Source organism: Trachinotus anak, unplaced genomic scaffold (assembly GCF_046630095.1).
Source record: "Trachinotus anak isolate AG129_WGS33_773 ecotype Australia unplaced genomic scaffold, CSIRO_AGI_Tana_v1 ptg000010l, whole genome shotgun sequence".
Lineage (NCBI taxonomy): Eukaryota > Metazoa > Chordata > Actinopteri > Carangiformes > Carangidae > Trachinotus > Trachinotus anak.
Window position 1 is genome coordinate 8,462,045 of NW_027273861.1, and position 17,433 is coordinate 8,479,477.

At 39.2% G+C, this 17,433-nt stretch overlaps 1 protein-coding gene across 4 annotated transcripts in view; it reads right to left on the reverse strand.

Annotated features, from left to right (window-relative positions):
• nlgn1 (neuroligin 1) overlaps positions 1 to 17,433 on the reverse strand; it is a 328,004-nt gene that overhangs the window by 11,795 nt on the left and 298,776 nt on the right. For all 4 annotated transcript variants that reach the window (XM_071487326.1, XM_071487325.1, XM_071487328.1 and 1 more), the window contains 4 exons: positions 4,586 to 4,798; positions 3,170 to 3,436; positions 2,713 to 3,074; positions 1,397 to 1,557 (listed from right to left, as the gene is read on the reverse strand). In XM_071487326.1, the coding sequence (XP_071343427.1) occupies positions 1,397 to 1,557; positions 2,713 to 3,074; positions 3,170 to 3,436; positions 4,586 to 4,798 (1,003 nt within the window). The remainder of the gene's footprint in view (positions 1 to 1,396; positions 1,558 to 2,712; positions 3,075 to 3,169; positions 3,437 to 4,585; positions 4,799 to 17,433) is intronic.

Consider the following 17,433-nt stretch of genomic DNA (forward strand, 5'->3'; position numbering starts at 1 on the left):
TATAAAATACAATACAACAATTCACTAGTTTTAATCATCAAAACAGAGGAAACATAATTACAATAAAATTATCAATTACTCTGTTGTCTTGTAACGTCAGCTGCATATTGATCAAGTCCTTTAAGTATGAATGCAAAAAATAGCATTCTGACTTTTCATAGAGCTATGATGCATTCATGAACATGCTGAAGCATGTAAATCAGGTTCCTTTTTATAGGAAATGAATATGACAGCAGTGAGGAACTGTCAGGCCCTTTAGGCCAAACATATCAGCTTTTTAAATTTTATATTTAATGTCTTTCATTTAACAGTTTTTTCTTCTAATCTAATTCTGATTAGTGTCTTATAATTCAGAATTTAGCCTAATTTTCTATCAAATTTGCTTCAGAAATGAAATGGTTACTGTCATAAAACCATGAAAACAGAGTTATCCAATCCGAATTTTTTATTTTTTTTTAATTTGTCTCTCAGCAGAGATAAAGTTAGCGGGCTCATTCGTTGGTTAGGACTTCACAACCAGGACAGAGGGCCTGAAACCACCACAGTCACATGTATTTGTTTAGAAAGTGGCAGGTGAATTAACCAATCACATTTTGATTTCTAGAGTGTGTGACCAAAAATCATTCCCCTAGGCCTTCCTGAAGACGCAGGGCCAGAGCTGTCTCACAGGGTTTATGGAATGGAATGCTTTTCATTGTAATCACACCATAAATTGGTGCTGCTTATATACTACAGCATACTTTTTCATATGTCCCCCTTTTCTGTGGCATGGCTGTGATCACTTAAGTGTTCTACAGCTTCCTTCAAAAAATAGAAAGTTACTGTAAATGAGGTTCACAGTACTATATTAAAGGAAGTTAGTTTGATGCCAAACAGTCTTAAAGACGCTTATAGTTCATATTGACAAACACTGTCTCAGAGCTTTCATTGTCATTTGCCATTAACATGCATTTTAATCAATTTTGTGTTCCAGCGCTCTTTGAGTTCATTGATTGTCCACAATCAAAAGCATGAGAAAAAGAAGGTAAAGCAAAGGATGTGCAGACTTTGGACTTAATCTCCTGTCTCCTTTAAAGCCAGAGACAAAACTTGGATGTAACTATTATAGACATTAATAATGACATGAAAGAGTGGGATCATAATTTGCAGCACAATATAAGTACTCAGTTCTCATAGCTCCTGAGAGCATGGGTGTACAGTTGTATATTCAAGTTGCAGCTACTTCAGGTGGTGTACATATTGCTTAATCTTGGACTTTCAAACTCGCTAAAAAAACATTTGAACTCAGTTAACAGGCTTTGTTAAGTTATGATGGTGCTGTTCCAGTCCATGGGGATAACACATAAAAAATGACTTGTATTGGTCCTTAGGAGCCACATACGTAGTGTTATCTTACCCCGTCTTGGCAAAGTTGGTCCAGTAGGTCATGACTACAGCGCTGAGCATCACGTCATTCTTGGAGAAGTTGCAGGGAAACAGCTCTGTTGGTCCAATCATCGGTAGGCCAAACACATAAGGGATCTCATCTCCATGTGCTGCATCTGCCCACGGTGGTACCTAATGAGCAGCAGATAAATCAGATCAGATCAGTATTATTACATTTATGTGACAGATAAAGGACATTAAAAGGCATTATTTTTGCTGCAGACACACAATGGATATGGTGATGACACGTACAAACACAGACAGATCAAAGACACAGGGGAAATACATTATTTTTTGAGATAGATGGAGAAATTAGATACGTTTTTAATATTATTTTTCCTACCATGTCTGGCCCATTATTCAGTGTATTACAGAGAGAGACAAGATGAGAAATAAAGGGATAGCGCTGACAGAGGAAGATGGCTTTGAGCTGAATTTTCAACAAAAATGTTGAAGTGCATGTCACTAACTATAGCCTGCTGAATGGAAAATAAATATGCCAAATGAAAATGTGGGGATTTAATCACCATTCATCCCTTTCACTCAGGACTGCATAATTAGTCAGTGTAGTAGTGTACACAGACAGCAGTTACACAAGTAAAACTAGGAGTAAGGAGTTTGGAAGCCAGTACTAGTAATTTCTCTGGCTGCTAACTAATCAGTTTACAATAATGTAATTGGAATAAAAACAGGCCTTGTTTTGTTCCACCATCTGTCATCATGTGACAAAATAATTAAGTTTAGCACTCTGAAGCAGATTTCCTCCCAAATCAGACACAAAGTAACCTTTACTAAAACACTAGGCTGCCTGCTTTTCAGTAACGGTCTTGCTGATTTACATTAATTATAGAAAATTGTGTACTTCTTGTGTGCAATGATTTTGTTAAGGCATCAAGGTGTGTATAAACAGAACAAAATGCAAACTTTAGAGGCAACTGCATAAAAATCAATAGAAAGACACAACCATAACAAATGTCAGGAGAAAAGTGGTGACCACAGACCCAGACCTATTTAAATCATCCAAATCAGGGATAAAGATGAGGGTGGTGACACAGAAATCTGGAAGCACACTACTTGAAAGCACCATAAGAGTTGTTACAGTTGTTACTGATATAAAATGCTACAATTACAGGTAGCCGCTATAATCATAAAATGTAATGTTTATAATCTCTCTGCATGATCTACAATTATGTCTTTGAATGGTTTTTCTCTTTGTGATTAGTCAATGTACAAAAAAACGTCCATATGTATATATAACACACTTGATGTACTCAGCCATGGACCCACCTGTTCTGTCTGACAGTGGTGGTAGAAGGCATAGAAATATGTTGGTGACCCAAAGCTAGAGTGCAGGTCAGCCGTGGCAACAGCTGGTGCCACCCACTGGTGATCGGTGAACAGGGCCAGCAGTGTCTTCCGGCGGGTCTCCGGGTTGTGCCTATCAGCCCAGTCAGTGTACATGAACTTGATGGTCTCTCGGAGAATGTCTTTACCCTCTGGGTAGCCATAAAGGTCATCCACAAAGCTGGACACGGCGTAATCAAAGTCATTAGCCTGGACGCCATTTTCGTTGTCCACAATGAGCTCCACAAACTTCAGGCCCTCGCCCTGGTTCACTCCCAGCATTATATCATAGTTGAGGAATTCACCTGGAAAGAGATTGTGAAGATGGTTGTGAAAAGTAAAAATTTAGGGTAAGAACATTGTTGGAAACTGCTCCATTTTAAGCAAAGTGAATTGATACCTTGCTCCATGAGTATCTGAGGGTCATCAGGTATAACATCTCCATCGATAACAGGTCCAAAGGCAATGTGGTAGCGGGCTGGCTGAATGTCTTGATCTACCAGCTCCTTGTAATGTTTTCTCTGCAGGCACACTACGAGCTCCACAGTGTCCTCCAGGTTACAGCCCACTTTACGGGCCAGCATCCGTGCATACTTTGCTGGCTGAAAACTGACGGCCCAGCTGGACAGAGCTGTGCCGCTCTGGGCGATGGCCCTCTGGAACAGGCCTGCAGACGAAAACAGCAGAGGGGGGACAGAAAGAAACAAATTATGATAGAGGAACATTTTCGAAAATAACACAAAAAGACCAAATATGTATAATTTAATCTGAGGGTATTGAAATATGCATAGAAATAGATGTACTGACACGGCTGCAACTGACTTAAGAGGAAATGAAGTGAGATTCAGGCTGAGATTAAGAACAGTGAGGTTGACTGGGTCACGTGACAGCTGGAGGCCGGTTTGTGGCAGCCATACTAGCTTGTGTAGTCACATAGTATGAAGGGGATCAGTGAAGAGACTCCCTTTTGTTCTTTCTCCTCTATTGACATTTGAGGAAGCAGCGCCTTATCACTGTAATTCAAATCAATGTAAAAATTTCAAATGTGAAAATTATGAGGAAAAGGAACTAAAAATTAAAAGTAAATATCCCACCAGAGTATCACAATCCCAACCCTGACCAAAGGGTTTCTGTTGGCTGAACCTAATTACAGACTTCACACTTTGTTCACCTGCCATCCACCCCAACTGCCCCCCAGTAAGTCTGCAGATGTTAACAAATGTAGCGCTTCATTCATTCAAAAAAATATTACATCTGAACACAATCCAAACTGCGAACATGGAGCCACCGCAATATAATTAGAACAACAGTTCTGAAGCATGTGAACATAATTTCTGGGAGACAGGGTTAAAGTATTCATGCAAACAATGTGGGGTGATCAGATTTTGAAAACCACGTTCGAAGGATCAAATTACTTTCCAATTTCTATTTTACAGTTTAACGATTAAATAATTCTCCTGCAAATTCTGTAATGCCTGGGTCTGTCGTCCAGAAAAAAAGATTTTCACCAGAGAGATTGCAGACAATGAAAAAGGCACAGGTCAAAATGACAAAAATATGAATGTTAAATAATCAGTTTAGACTGGACTGTGAACACTTTTCTTTATAAAAACTCAGCTCAATACAAGACACAAAATCATACATCTACACACATGAAGCCAAAACTATCTAAAACCAGCACCTGCAAAACTAAATTGTGAACTACACTGAGTTTCCTCCACACGGACTGTCACACTGAGCTGCACATACAGCGCTGCATTCATACTTGAATGTACATGAGAATCCCAAGTGAATTCCCAGTGATTTCGATTTTTACCTTTAGTGGAGTTGCTCCACCGGTTGCCCTCAGAGTAGTGAGACAGCGTGAGCAGGTTGACACAGGAAGCTCCAGCGCCTGAGCCAAACACAGTAATACGTAACGGGTCGCCGCCGAAGGCTGCAATGTTCTCACTCGTCCAACGCAGAGCCTGGATCTGGTCCAACAAACCATAATTCCCCTTAGCTGCCTGGTCACCTGTACTCAGGAACCCTGCACAAGAGGACAAAGAAAAGAGAAGATGTTAGTTTGGGGCTATACTTCTTTTATTGTTATTAGGCATAGGGCTTCAGTAGCAATAATAGTACTTCTCCCTGGCATAAAAAAATCTAAATGATTTGGTTTTTTGATAAGAAAAGGCAGTGATTTTAGGTTGATTATTCAATAAGAAGCCCTATGCAATTTAATACACAAATATACAACGTATATACAATATAAATTTGTGATTTAGGACAGAATACACAATACACAAGTAAGGTAACAGCTATTACAAGCAAACTCTGCAAAATATCCAGCTACAACAGTTAAAGAAGTGAAACAGACAAAAGACATGAGAAGAAACAGGACAGGAGAGAAGAGGGCAGTTAATGTATGTAGTTATGTGACAAAAACAGCAATATTTCTCTCTGCAATTATGTTACCATGCAATTACTTGGTAGCTATGTAATTATCAGAAGCAGTACCCTACCAGTTACTGATTTTGTGTCTAGATTTTCATGTCAAGGTCAGCTTGACAGAGCCAGGTAGAAGCGATACACTAAAAAAATATGGCTTTGGATTGGCAGATACATATATAGTTATATACGGAGTGTGAAATATTTTTAGTGGAGTTTTAGTTTGCTTTATCCTTCATAGATTTACAGTTAATTACCTCTCACAAAATGAAAAGTGAATGCCAACAGGGACACAACTATTTTATTTTATTTTTCTTTTTACTTATTTTCTTTTTGATCTCTTTGATTAAAATAAAATAAACAAAAAAAAAATCTACTTTCGAACGGTCTGGGCAAAACTGCCAGTAGATAACGAGGCATATTTCTCTGTATGCAAGGAAAACCAACAAGCCTGACTATTTAATAATTTCCTCCAATAAAACAAGAGTTATTACCCCGTAGAGACACTTAGAGTGTGGATACGCTAAATATAACACAGACAGACTCATTTTGGAGAAAGCTCTAAATCTACGCCCCAGCCCCAAATAGAACTTAGAGCAGGGTGATGATAAGGAAACATCATATGTTATGAAAACAGCTCTTGGTTAGTTCAGGGTAATATAGATTTGTTTTCTCAAAGCAAAGAAATAAAAGTCAAAATTCTTTCAGATCGGCCTGAAGAAAACGGGGTGTTCTAAGTTACATCCATTTTTGTTTTCAGAGCCAAAAACACATTTGTTTTAATCATCAACAGATCTGCTTCAGCCTCTCTTTTCTTAACCCTGCATATAAAATAAAAGGCCATGTGTAATTCCAGTCCACTTTTAATGCTTGATGGATGTGCTTATACAAAGACGTAATGCTTCATGGTGTATTTTATCACCGTATCATAAACTGTTAAGCATATTGAAACTCAGTTTCAACTGACGGGCTTTTATGCTGTGATTAAGGTGGAAATGTATAATAATAACTAATGTCTTAACAAGTCACTAAGTGCAACACACATTGGGCACATCATCAGTGATGATGGACCAATCCATGGTGTGAATGTGACAAAACTGTCAGCAAGTTGAACAACAACAAAAAAGTTGTTGTTCAACTTTTCGTTTGAACAAATCCATACTTTCATGGTCTTTTTCCAGTAGTGATACTAATTAGAGGTTTCACATTTTATTTTTGTAATTTTCAGCCATAATAACAATAGCACCCAGACCATTAAAGAGGAGCACTTGTTTTAGTACCTAAACTAAATGAAATGTTGGTAGTACTGACTGACTGGACAGGAAAGCTGTGCACATCCAACTACAGTAAGTATGGTAGGTCATCGTTGGACAAATGTTTACAAAGGACAGTTTGAGTTATAATTATTTTACTGTTCACAATAGCTTTCTCTTTAAGAGTAGTCAGAGCTTTGTTTAAAGCCCGTCCCACTTGTGTTTCTTTCCCCAACACAGTTCTATTTTCTTTTAGCAAAGAGCAATGACCAGTGAACATGGAGAGTACAATTTTATTATCACCAACAGGAACAATGGCCAAATCTTCAATAATAAGACCAAACCTATGATCAACAGGAATAACCTGCAGGATAGTAATATGACAAGTGATGAAAAAGCAAAAAAATCATTAATGCTTTAAATCTATTAAGTATCTTTTATGAGGGCTTATATAAGATGTTATCAAGCATTACATGTAATTCTATGTGTCAGTCCTTACAGGGGCTCTTATAATCGCAATATACCAACCCCCTTCACAACAAAACCACTTCCTCTCCATCCCAGCATCAGCCTAACTTCAGCCCTACTGCCATCTACACCCCCATACCCCAACAATTTTTTCCCCCCAACCAATTAAACTTCTCAGCTTACTGCGGTCACTGCAGCTGCATAAAGATCCAGTGCTAGTGAGGTATGAGAGAACTGATGAGACAAGGCACCTCAAGTATACCCACAGGAGAGCTCTGGTCTTTTAGAGCAATTTCATGTCCATCCCCCCAAACCCCTCCCTGACCCACCACCACTAGCACCATCACCAGCTCCTTCTTCCTCTGATGTTCATGCTAAAAGCTCCATTACCTGCTGCAGGCGTCGGGGGAGTCCCCCCACACCCACCAACCTCACCCATGAACTGTCCTGCTCCACCTCCCACTCCCACCACACATATTTCTTCCCCCATCTTTTTCCATGTCCTTATTCTCACCAGGGTCCCACTCTGTCGCTAAGTGGAGTGCTGATTACGTTGTGTCAGTGCACACTACAGTTCATTTCCACAGGGATGCAGGAATGCCTCATGTGTGCAGTAATGCCTATGAGGAAGTACGCACTCCTATAATAGGCTGCAAAAAGGAATGATGTTGTAACTGCTCTGTGAATATCAAACATTTCAGTCCATCTCTTCCCACCATGCACAAGTAAAGGCCAGTTACAAACATTCAGAAGCAGTGTAATGTTATACCCACAGCACTAATTCCATCAGTATAATACTGAATCATGTCATTCTCCCCAATGTGTATTTTTCAAAGAAAAAATAATCAATTCCAATGCCTTCTACTTTACCATTTTTTGTGCTCACTGTAAAGCTGTCAATACATCTGCGGATGTTTCAGATTAAAAGCTCTGCAGAAAAGGTGAGAGGCTCTTAATATGAAACACTGCAGGAAAAGGAAAAAGCTTAGAGTAAATGACAGTCGCTTGACAAAAAAAGGTAGAATTGACTGCAATTTCAACAGCATCATGGTTATTTGACATGACTTTGATTTGCACTAATGGAGTTAGAGCTGTGGAACTATGGAACAAAACAATTAGTGCAAAAATAGCACATTAGCACTAAACAGGATTGACAGAAAATTAAACCAGGAGCAGATTTATATGTATATACATAAGAACTCTACAATTAATTCGAATTAGTAAATAAGTGGTTGATCTGCCTCATACTCATCATATCCATCCATGTTTTTAGAGCATAGCAGTAGGGATGGCTGTGTTGGTCAGTTGTTCTACCACATCTGGACTACAACTACTGAACGGATGCCATGAAATTTGGTACAGATGTTCATGTTCCCCACAGGGTGTATTGGAATCACTTTGGTGATCCCCTGACTTTTAATCTGGCATTATCATTCTCCAAAATTTTGGTTTTGGACAAAATACTGTGAAGCTAATGACATTCCCATCAGCTTCAGATGTATATTATGTTTAATGATAATTAGCATGTTAGCATGCTGGGTTCCTAAACTAAAATGTGAACATGATAAACACTGGGCCTGCTAATCGTCAGAATGCTAACACTGTCATTGTAAACATATTAGCATGCAAAATACCTGCATGCTAATAGGCTTGTGTCAAAATACAGCCTCACAGGAGTGTTAACATGGCTGTAGGCGCACGTTAATAAAAAAAAAACAAAACAAACACTATCATTGTCATATTTACATCTAACCCACATATAGGTCTAACACACACTCTCACACTGTGCGAAGCTAAAATGTTTGTTAATGTATTCTGTCATGATGTCATCAGTTCACAGCTAGCATGCTGCGGTACATCTCTCACATGTACACGTGCCTCTCACATATGCACCATTGGAGCTCATAAGCGTAAACTACTTCATACAGATGACTTCAACACTGAGACTCTCTCACAAACAAACACAGTAGATTTGTATCCACACACCCCCACTGACACCAGCGGACGGGCTCATCCCACGGCTGACTCTTTAATTGAGTTCATTCATTTTCTATTCCCTTCCCAATGGCTTATTTATTTATTTGTGTGTTTCTTGATCAAAGCTTAATCTGGTGGAAGCAACAGCAGCCATCTACAAGAAAGATTTTAATTGATTCAATTTAGCTGCAGTGCAGGGATGGGCTGGCAATCACAAAGAGCGAGGCAGGAAGAATGATTAGCACGCCAACAGTGGTGGGGCAGCAGGGAAGGGACCTCCCTCCCTTGTTGAATCACAAACACGCACACATACACAGGTACACTAATGCAGATATGTATGAGATACAAGAGCTACAAATGTTTTTTACACAGATGCAGATGTAAACAAAGTACAAGGAACTTTTCATTTATTATTTTTCATTCACATTCTTTTACCCTTGCTTATTAACAGCTGTGACAGTGCAGATGGTTTGGTTTTACTCTTGTGAGTCTGTATATGTGTGTGTGGGGGGCAATAACTACTACTAATAACTACTATCTTGGGTCAGAATGTCAACATATTAGTGGGTGTTGAAGCTGGTGAGATGCGATCACAAGATGGTTTTAAATTCTGATCTTAACACTAAACCTCCTAAATCCGAACCCATCAAATTAATGAGCGACTGCATCAGCAAAAGTACAGTAAACAGATGTACGTTGTTCTTCATCTTGACTAGTCTTGGAAGAAGTTTAGGTCCTCATAAGGAAGCATGGGAGCAGTAGCTGCTGGCTGAAATTACCAAAACAAAACAGAAGCTGTAGTTTTCAATTGATTTGCACTCACTTGCAGTCCATTGCTACTGCTATCTTAGCCTAATGCAGCAATATAGCATGGAAGATTTACAGATTTACTGAAACATGATTCTTAACAGAGAATAGATGTGGTAGTAAAAGCTACTCTGGATGATAAGAATACTGCCTAAATGCATGGAATCATCCTGCTAATCCAGATGCTCAGAATAACATCCCCTTGGATGTGAAACTATTTACCTGAAGCTCTGATACACACACATATGTGATTTCAAATACTTTCATGTTTTTGTTGGCACCATAAGGAATGTCACCTCAGAATGGTACAGTAGGAACACAGATTTCCTATACTTCAAAGTTAAATCTCTTCTTGCAACCCACTTGGTGGTTCCAAACCTTCGGCTGGGAAGCACTGATATTAGGCAACAAAAAGGGTAAACAAAAAAAAAATAACCAGCAACATATTAAGTTTAAATAAGTTAAAACAAAATCCCACGATAGAAAATTAAAAGAGAGAAGACTAGGCAAATCACTGACAAAGTAAAATCCACTATCAGTTTTCGTAGAATTGAACTACGAGCATTGAATGAAACAGGCCTATCTTAACATATCACTTCTCTCAGCACGTCCCCTCAGTTGTGTTTTCCATTCACAGCGAGCTCACAAAGCTCAAGTCTTTGGCAACATGCTGTAAATGTTGAGTTTTATCAGCCTTTGAGCTCCTATGAGGCCAGACACACTCCATTTTCCTCCCCAGTGTAGGATAGATCATATGTGTCTATGTCTAAGGTTTGGCTAAAAGCCACCATCCGTGATCACTGAGACTGCGATACGGCCGCTCGGCCTCTAAGCTCCCCTGGATGACAATATTGAGGTGAACCCTGATCCAGGAATCCAGCTTTTATCCCTGCTATCTCTGTCGAACCAGAGAGAGAATGCTAGACGAAGAGAAAGATGGGATTTTTTTTATACTTCTGTCTCTGCACACATCTATTTTTCACAGTCATGGTCTGTATACCATAATCCTCTCTCTGTTCTCTCTCTCTTTCACTATCTGTCCTTTTGACTCTTGATGTCAAGAACGACAGAATAAGAAATGAAAAAAACACCACGCTGAGGAAGAAGAGGGAAAACACCATCACTGATGGAGGTATATTGTAGCAGTGGTTGTGGCTTATGACAGTTAGGGAACTCAAAAAGAAAAGTACAATTCAGAGATGAAGGGGGAATTAGAGTGGCGCAAAATATTAAAGTTTGACAATGTAGTGAGATAAACAAGCACTCAAGAACAAGTAGCAAAAGCTGGAAGAGAAAGAGACAGAAAGAGTGAGAGAAAGCAGCTCAAAGACTGACAAAAATGGCAGAAACTGCCATTGTGTTTTCCAAGTTATGAATGGTTTATGGATATTTTACCTAATTCAGTCCTTTCTGACAAATGTCCAACTGCCTATAGATTTTTTTCCCTTCACATTGAGTATGACTTTTTCATGCCTAAATATTCCCCGAAACTACAATGGGAATTTGTGAAATGCAATTCCATCTATGTATCCTCAGGAATGTTCCTCCTGTTTGGGGGAAAACCTCCTGAAACAACACAAACAGGAATGTTCCATTCTGGGAGAGTCAGTCCTTAAGTCAGGGTGATCCACCATGGAGGAGAAAACTCTGTGACACCTTACTGAATTTAAATCAAAATGAAAAATATTGATCAGCGATACAAAAAAAACTCCAGCAGCACAATAAGTGAATCATATGTAAGGTTTAATAAAAAAGACCATATGCTCTCACCATAACCTCACTATCCACAGCACACTCCTGCCTGCACTACAGTCTGTAGATGTCTGTTTAAAACAAATGGTGCAACACCAGCTCCACATATTTACACTGTCTCAGCAGTACTCCATCTATATATGCTCTCTCCATACTACAACGGCAGGCTGAGGGCAAATGCTTGGAGAATATGCTGATGAGGCGCAAAGCATTTCTCACCGGAAATAATGAATATGGAGATTACAGGATATTCACTCATTCAACCTTTATTTGGACAGCACTGGGGACAAACACAGAGCAAGCTCTCATTTTCAGGTGTGCCCCTGTTTGCACGCTGACAGTTGTGCATCGGCGGCAAAATGGATGTAAGCATGAAAAAGTAGTGCATCTTCATATGTATAAATTAAATGTGTGACCAGATAATAAAAAAATACAATATATGGAGATGTAAAGTCATTGTAGCAACACATAGATGAAAACATTTTTTTGTCTAAACTGTCAAACTCAGAAAACAGCTGCACTTTTGTGCTTTACTGTACAAATACTTGCATTGGATTTGTAGCCACACCGCAGTTTGTCACTTTACAGCAGGTGTCCTGTTTTTAACACACTGGTATGACATCACTGGTTCAGGTGGGCCAAAAAATTAATAAATAAATAAATAGAAAAATGATAAATCCATTAACAAGTAAATCCATTACAAAGGCACAAAGAAAAACTCTATCTCCTGTTTTGCGCTGGGCCAGAAGTGTACAGTGGGTTTATCAGGACTTTTTTTTCCTGTAAAACAGCTGCCTACTGCTGCAGGGATCTGGGTTGATAAGACCTGAGTTTGATGAACAGAAAACTGAAACAATGAGCTGAAAGATACTAAAATGTTCCATCAAGTTGAGGTAGAGAATTTGGTGAAAGTTGAGTGATACTTCTCTGTGGGTTCATCACTACAAGTCAGCCAGGTCACATTATGGATACTTATCGAATCCATTTTTGACATAAAAATATTGATGAGCGCACCTTTAAAGTGAATGAATTTCCCTCAGCAGTTGGTGGAGTCCAGAAACAGAGTGCACTGTATGCTAATGTTGCTCTGTGTTAACTAGATGTGCAAATGGCCAAGAATTTGATGAAAAGTTTGCTATATCACATGAAAAGATGAGATATGTTGGTCTTGTGATCATGGCTTGTTGTCAAAAATCATTTAAAGCAGATTTAAATAACAACAGGAGAGAACAAAGAGCAGATAAACACACTGCGACTGTTCTTATATGGGTAGCCAGTAAAGAGGACAAGTGACAGTTCGACTTCCCAAAATGTGTGTCTAGAAAACTGGTACAGTCGCACCGATACACACAACAGAAACGGTAAAATGTCTGAGTCATTTAACTAACACCAACTAATTCACTTACAAAGACAGCTGATGTGCAAAAGTGTGTGTGCGTTTGTGCGAGCGTCTGGATTTGCATTTGAAAAGGCCAACTTATCTTCAGTAAGTAAACCGACGCCACAGAAGTTAAATGTCCATTTAAATAATACAACCAGAGGGAGAGAGAATGAAAGAGAGATAAGGCTCCATCACACAGCTACAGGGAGAGGTAAATGTGTGTGTGTGTGTGTGTGTGTGTGTGTGTGTTGAAGCCATTTATTAAAACTATCAGATCCTCATCATTCAAACTCTGTCATTATAATCTTTGCAGCTGACAGTGGGCAAAGAAATAAACTGGTGGCAGCGTGCTGCTGTGTGATAATGAAGAACACATCAGGAATATTTGAATAATACAGAACATATGAAGTTAGAAAGGATCAAACTCAAGCTAAGTCAGTGCTCTCTTAGTTATTCTAGTCTCGGCTGTTACAACACACATATACACACACACACAGCAGTTGCTGGTTAACATTGCATGTGACAGGCTGTAAGTCAAAGGTGTCTATTACTGTAAATATTTTATGGTAAATGCTGAGCGGCCCCCACTCTCTGTCAGACTCCTGCTAATACGTCAGGCACCAATATGTAGCAACAACTCAGTGTTGAAACACAGCTATCCCTTCCTCCATCTATTCATCTGTCCATTCATTCACCCATCCATCACTCTCTGTCTTGCTCTAAGTTCATTTACCATCTCCGCTTCCTTGCCTATCAAACCTCCTCTCCTCTTCCTCTCCATTTCCTCCCTCCCTTCTTCCCTTCTCCTGGCGCAAATCAAATTACGTTGTCAACTTCAAAAATGAAATGAGCCACTGTTCATATTTCTTGTTCTGCACAAACACAAACATGTGTTAATTTGTGTCGCTGCCCTAACAGATTTCCCTGCAGGACAAGCTGGTATAGATTACCTCCTTCTGCCGGGTTGAAGGAGGGAGTGGGGGGGATTTTTCTGTGTGGGTACGGATGTGATTAAACTGTTACTCAAGCTATTCCAGCCTTGTGGAGCGAATACATAATAGCCTGTAATTAAGAAAATGTAAAAAATGATTAGGCTTTGACTGCTGCCGCATTATCAAGTCTTCTCCTCCAGAATGCACAGAAAATAACATGGAAATGTCAGTGTATAAGAAGTGACAGGCTGAACTAGAATGGCACTCAGTAGACTGCATACGTCTGCCAAGACCAAACTTTCCTACACAAGTCTGTCAGATGTGCACCAAATTCTACAAACGTATAGATCTCAACACCATTAATAGGCAGATGTCTGATTCTCTTTTTACATCAATACATTATTTTCTGAGAAACTGACTAACATGTAGAAAAATTACCTATCATGCAATGTTAGGGAATATGATAAAATCCTGGATCTGCATCCTAAACCAGATTGGCACCAAAACGTAATGGGTTCGTCCCTGACCCATGCCCCATCCCTCCACCAAGTTTGGTGCAAATTGGTTCATTACTTTTTGTGTACTTTTTTGTGACTGGATGTTGTGCATCAGTTGATCTATTTGTCCCTTTATGAACCTCCCATTGAAACATAAACAGATATGCAATAAAGAAAAGTCTACTTCCCAGCTGGTTATGTATTACAGCACAACATACCACTGGACCATACTGCTACCTTGCAGTAGCTTGATTTTGTCAGGCACATTCACTTTCTTGAGTACCTCAAGATAATCCTTGATCTATGGTGGCTTGGATTGCACCCCATTTGTTCATCAGTGCAAAATTGTCCAAATAAATGTATATACAAATAGAGTTTATTTCCTTGATGTAAACAAGGTTTGAGGTTTGCCACGTTACATTGAAAAGGCAGTGAGGCATCAGTAAATAAATCAAATAGTCTAGTCTGGTGAACTATTTACTTTTTCATATAATTACTTTGAGGGTTGGGGAAATTACAAAAACCTCCTCTAGAGAGAAGACAAGGAGGTGACAAGTAAAGGTAATGCAGTTGTAATTGCAGGTTAATTAGAAAATCTCATGATGCATTAGCATGCTAGTGTTATTTTGCTAATACATATAAAATAACACAAGGAAGATGTGTAATGGACAACTGATTTCCAGTAATTGTCAAATTTCTACATGTTGGTTTTCATATTGTGCTTGAAGTAATAGGAACCAATGGCTACCAGTAAAAATATTAAAAATCACAACATGCTGGGGGAATTGTTGACAGTGCCTAACTATAGTAGTATAGCTGATTTCTGGTAAGTAAGTTAGAAGTGTGGAAGTATTTAGAAAAAAGAAACTTTCTACAATCTACTGTACATGCATTGTGTGAGAACATACAGGATGCGTTATTTTCTAAAAGTATTGAATAAGACAGTGTTGTACTATTTGAATCTCAGAAAAATAATTGAAATTGCACAATAATATGTAACATCACAAAAACGGTCGGAATAACACAGAAGTGTTGAATGGATGTGTAGCACAGCACTTGGAGTAAAATTGAAGCATTTGAAAAGACAACAAAAGTACAAAGTTGCAGTTTGAAAAAGTAAGCACTTACAAGAAAATTGCATTTGATAAGTCTTCTAGTAAACAAAAAAAAACCTTATAGTAGAGAGACGAGACAAAGCTCAGCATGACGAGAGGAGGTGCGGCTGTGCTACTTCACCACAGGATGGGAAGGAAGGGGAGGGAGGGATGCACACCACTGCCACAGGCAAAAGAATACGATGTGTGTGTGTGTGTGTGTGTGTGTGTGTCTGTGTGCTCGTATTTGTTTATGCATGCGAGTGTTGAGTCTTGATGTGAATGGTTAAGCAGCTTCCTTTCTTAGCACAGGAACATTATTAGCATAGGCGGAGGACTGCACCCCAGAGAGGGGAAGATGAAAACAGAGTGGCAAAAACCAAATGGAGGGAGAGCAGAGACAGAGATTGAATGAGAAGTGTGAACGGTAGATGACAATGTGAGAAAAGGAGTGTGGGAGGTGCTGAGAGAGAGAAAAAAGACAAAAAAAAAAGGAGGCGAAAGGAAGAAGACACTTAGAATAGAAAGTGTCATTTCAGGAAAACATGAGCCCTGAATAGCTAGTGAAGTCAGAGATAGTTCAGACATGTTCAGTCCTGTGGATGGATAGTAAAAAAAAAAAAAAAAGATGGAGGCACAAACACGGATGGAGGCAGAGAGAGTGGAATTTCCCCACCCTAGGATCAAAAGGCTTTGGTAGTTATAATAATAATAATAATGATTTAATAATAATAATTCTGAAAATTGTCTGTGACATGCTGGCACGTGGCGTAACATTAGGACCAACAGAGAGGAGTCTGACTCAGTAATGTCAGTTACATAGCATCCTTTGAAAGTTCAAGCTAAATCTTAAGCTAACATTAGCTAGCATGAGTCACTATAAGCCACTGGTCATAACAGGTCTAATAAGACTGTGGCAGTCAGCCCACTGAGTGTACTGAATTGAGGAAGGGTCTGACTTTTGGCTATTTTGTCTCTGTATTTTACTGTCTTTCTATCTATCTATCTATCTATCTATCTATCTATCTATCTATCTATCTATCTATCTATCTGAAAGGTGGGGTCTGTTGACTACAAAGCATGTAGGGTACATCCAATAGGAAAAAAACGGGCTGCAAGATTTGACTAGTATTTGCTTTGCACAATGCTAATAGTGCACCAATACATTTGGAAATCCTTTGGCAAAAAAGCAGTACAGCTAACAACAGTTAAAAAGCACAGAATAAACAATGGATAGGCAAAACAAAAAAGAAAAGACAAAAAAAGGATTTCAGAGCATAATGTACACATGCACATGTAACATTCAGAAAACCCTTGTTATCAATGAAACTGGTCGCCATCAAGTCAGCTGCAGCATCCTGTTTGCATTCTGTAGGTGGGAACGAGTGAGCATCCTGGGAATCCCCAGGCACTGTATGAAAAGTGCCAGTTTAAGGATTACCAGGAGAAGAAGAAGGAGCACTCTGTCACTGCCACGTTGGAGTAAACACTGGATGCCTTACTCAGATTTTGAAATGCTGAAAATCAGCACAAAGTACAGGCTCACAGTAGTGTCAGCTTCCATACGAATGCATTACTATCAACTCTGGTCTTCAAAAGCACATATAGGTCAGACTCCAACAACATGTTGCTGAAATCTTGAGGCGAGGTGGCTTTTAGATATGCATGGCTTTTATAAGAGCAGAATAAGCCGCTTAGCGCTTTTACAGTGATGGCACTCAGATGGATTCAGGGCCACAGCAGAGAGGAGAAGAGACAGAATATGTTATCCATGTTATGAGCTGAATAAGAAACTCCAGGAAAAGGTGGGAAAAGAAAGAAAGAAGAAAAAAGGAAAAGAAAAATCAAGTGAGACTGAAATTGCTCTCTGCTGGTTCTTCTCACCATCAACCTAGAGATGTGACTGCAATCCATTAAGTCAGTCTGAAAACCAGCTGTATAGACCACAAGATAACAGAGATACTGATATGCAGCAGTGGACAGTGATTAAACACATTAAATGCTGCGTAGAATGTTGAGGTATTTGAACCTTGCTTCCATATTTCCACTTTTTGCACCTTTATAATTTCACCA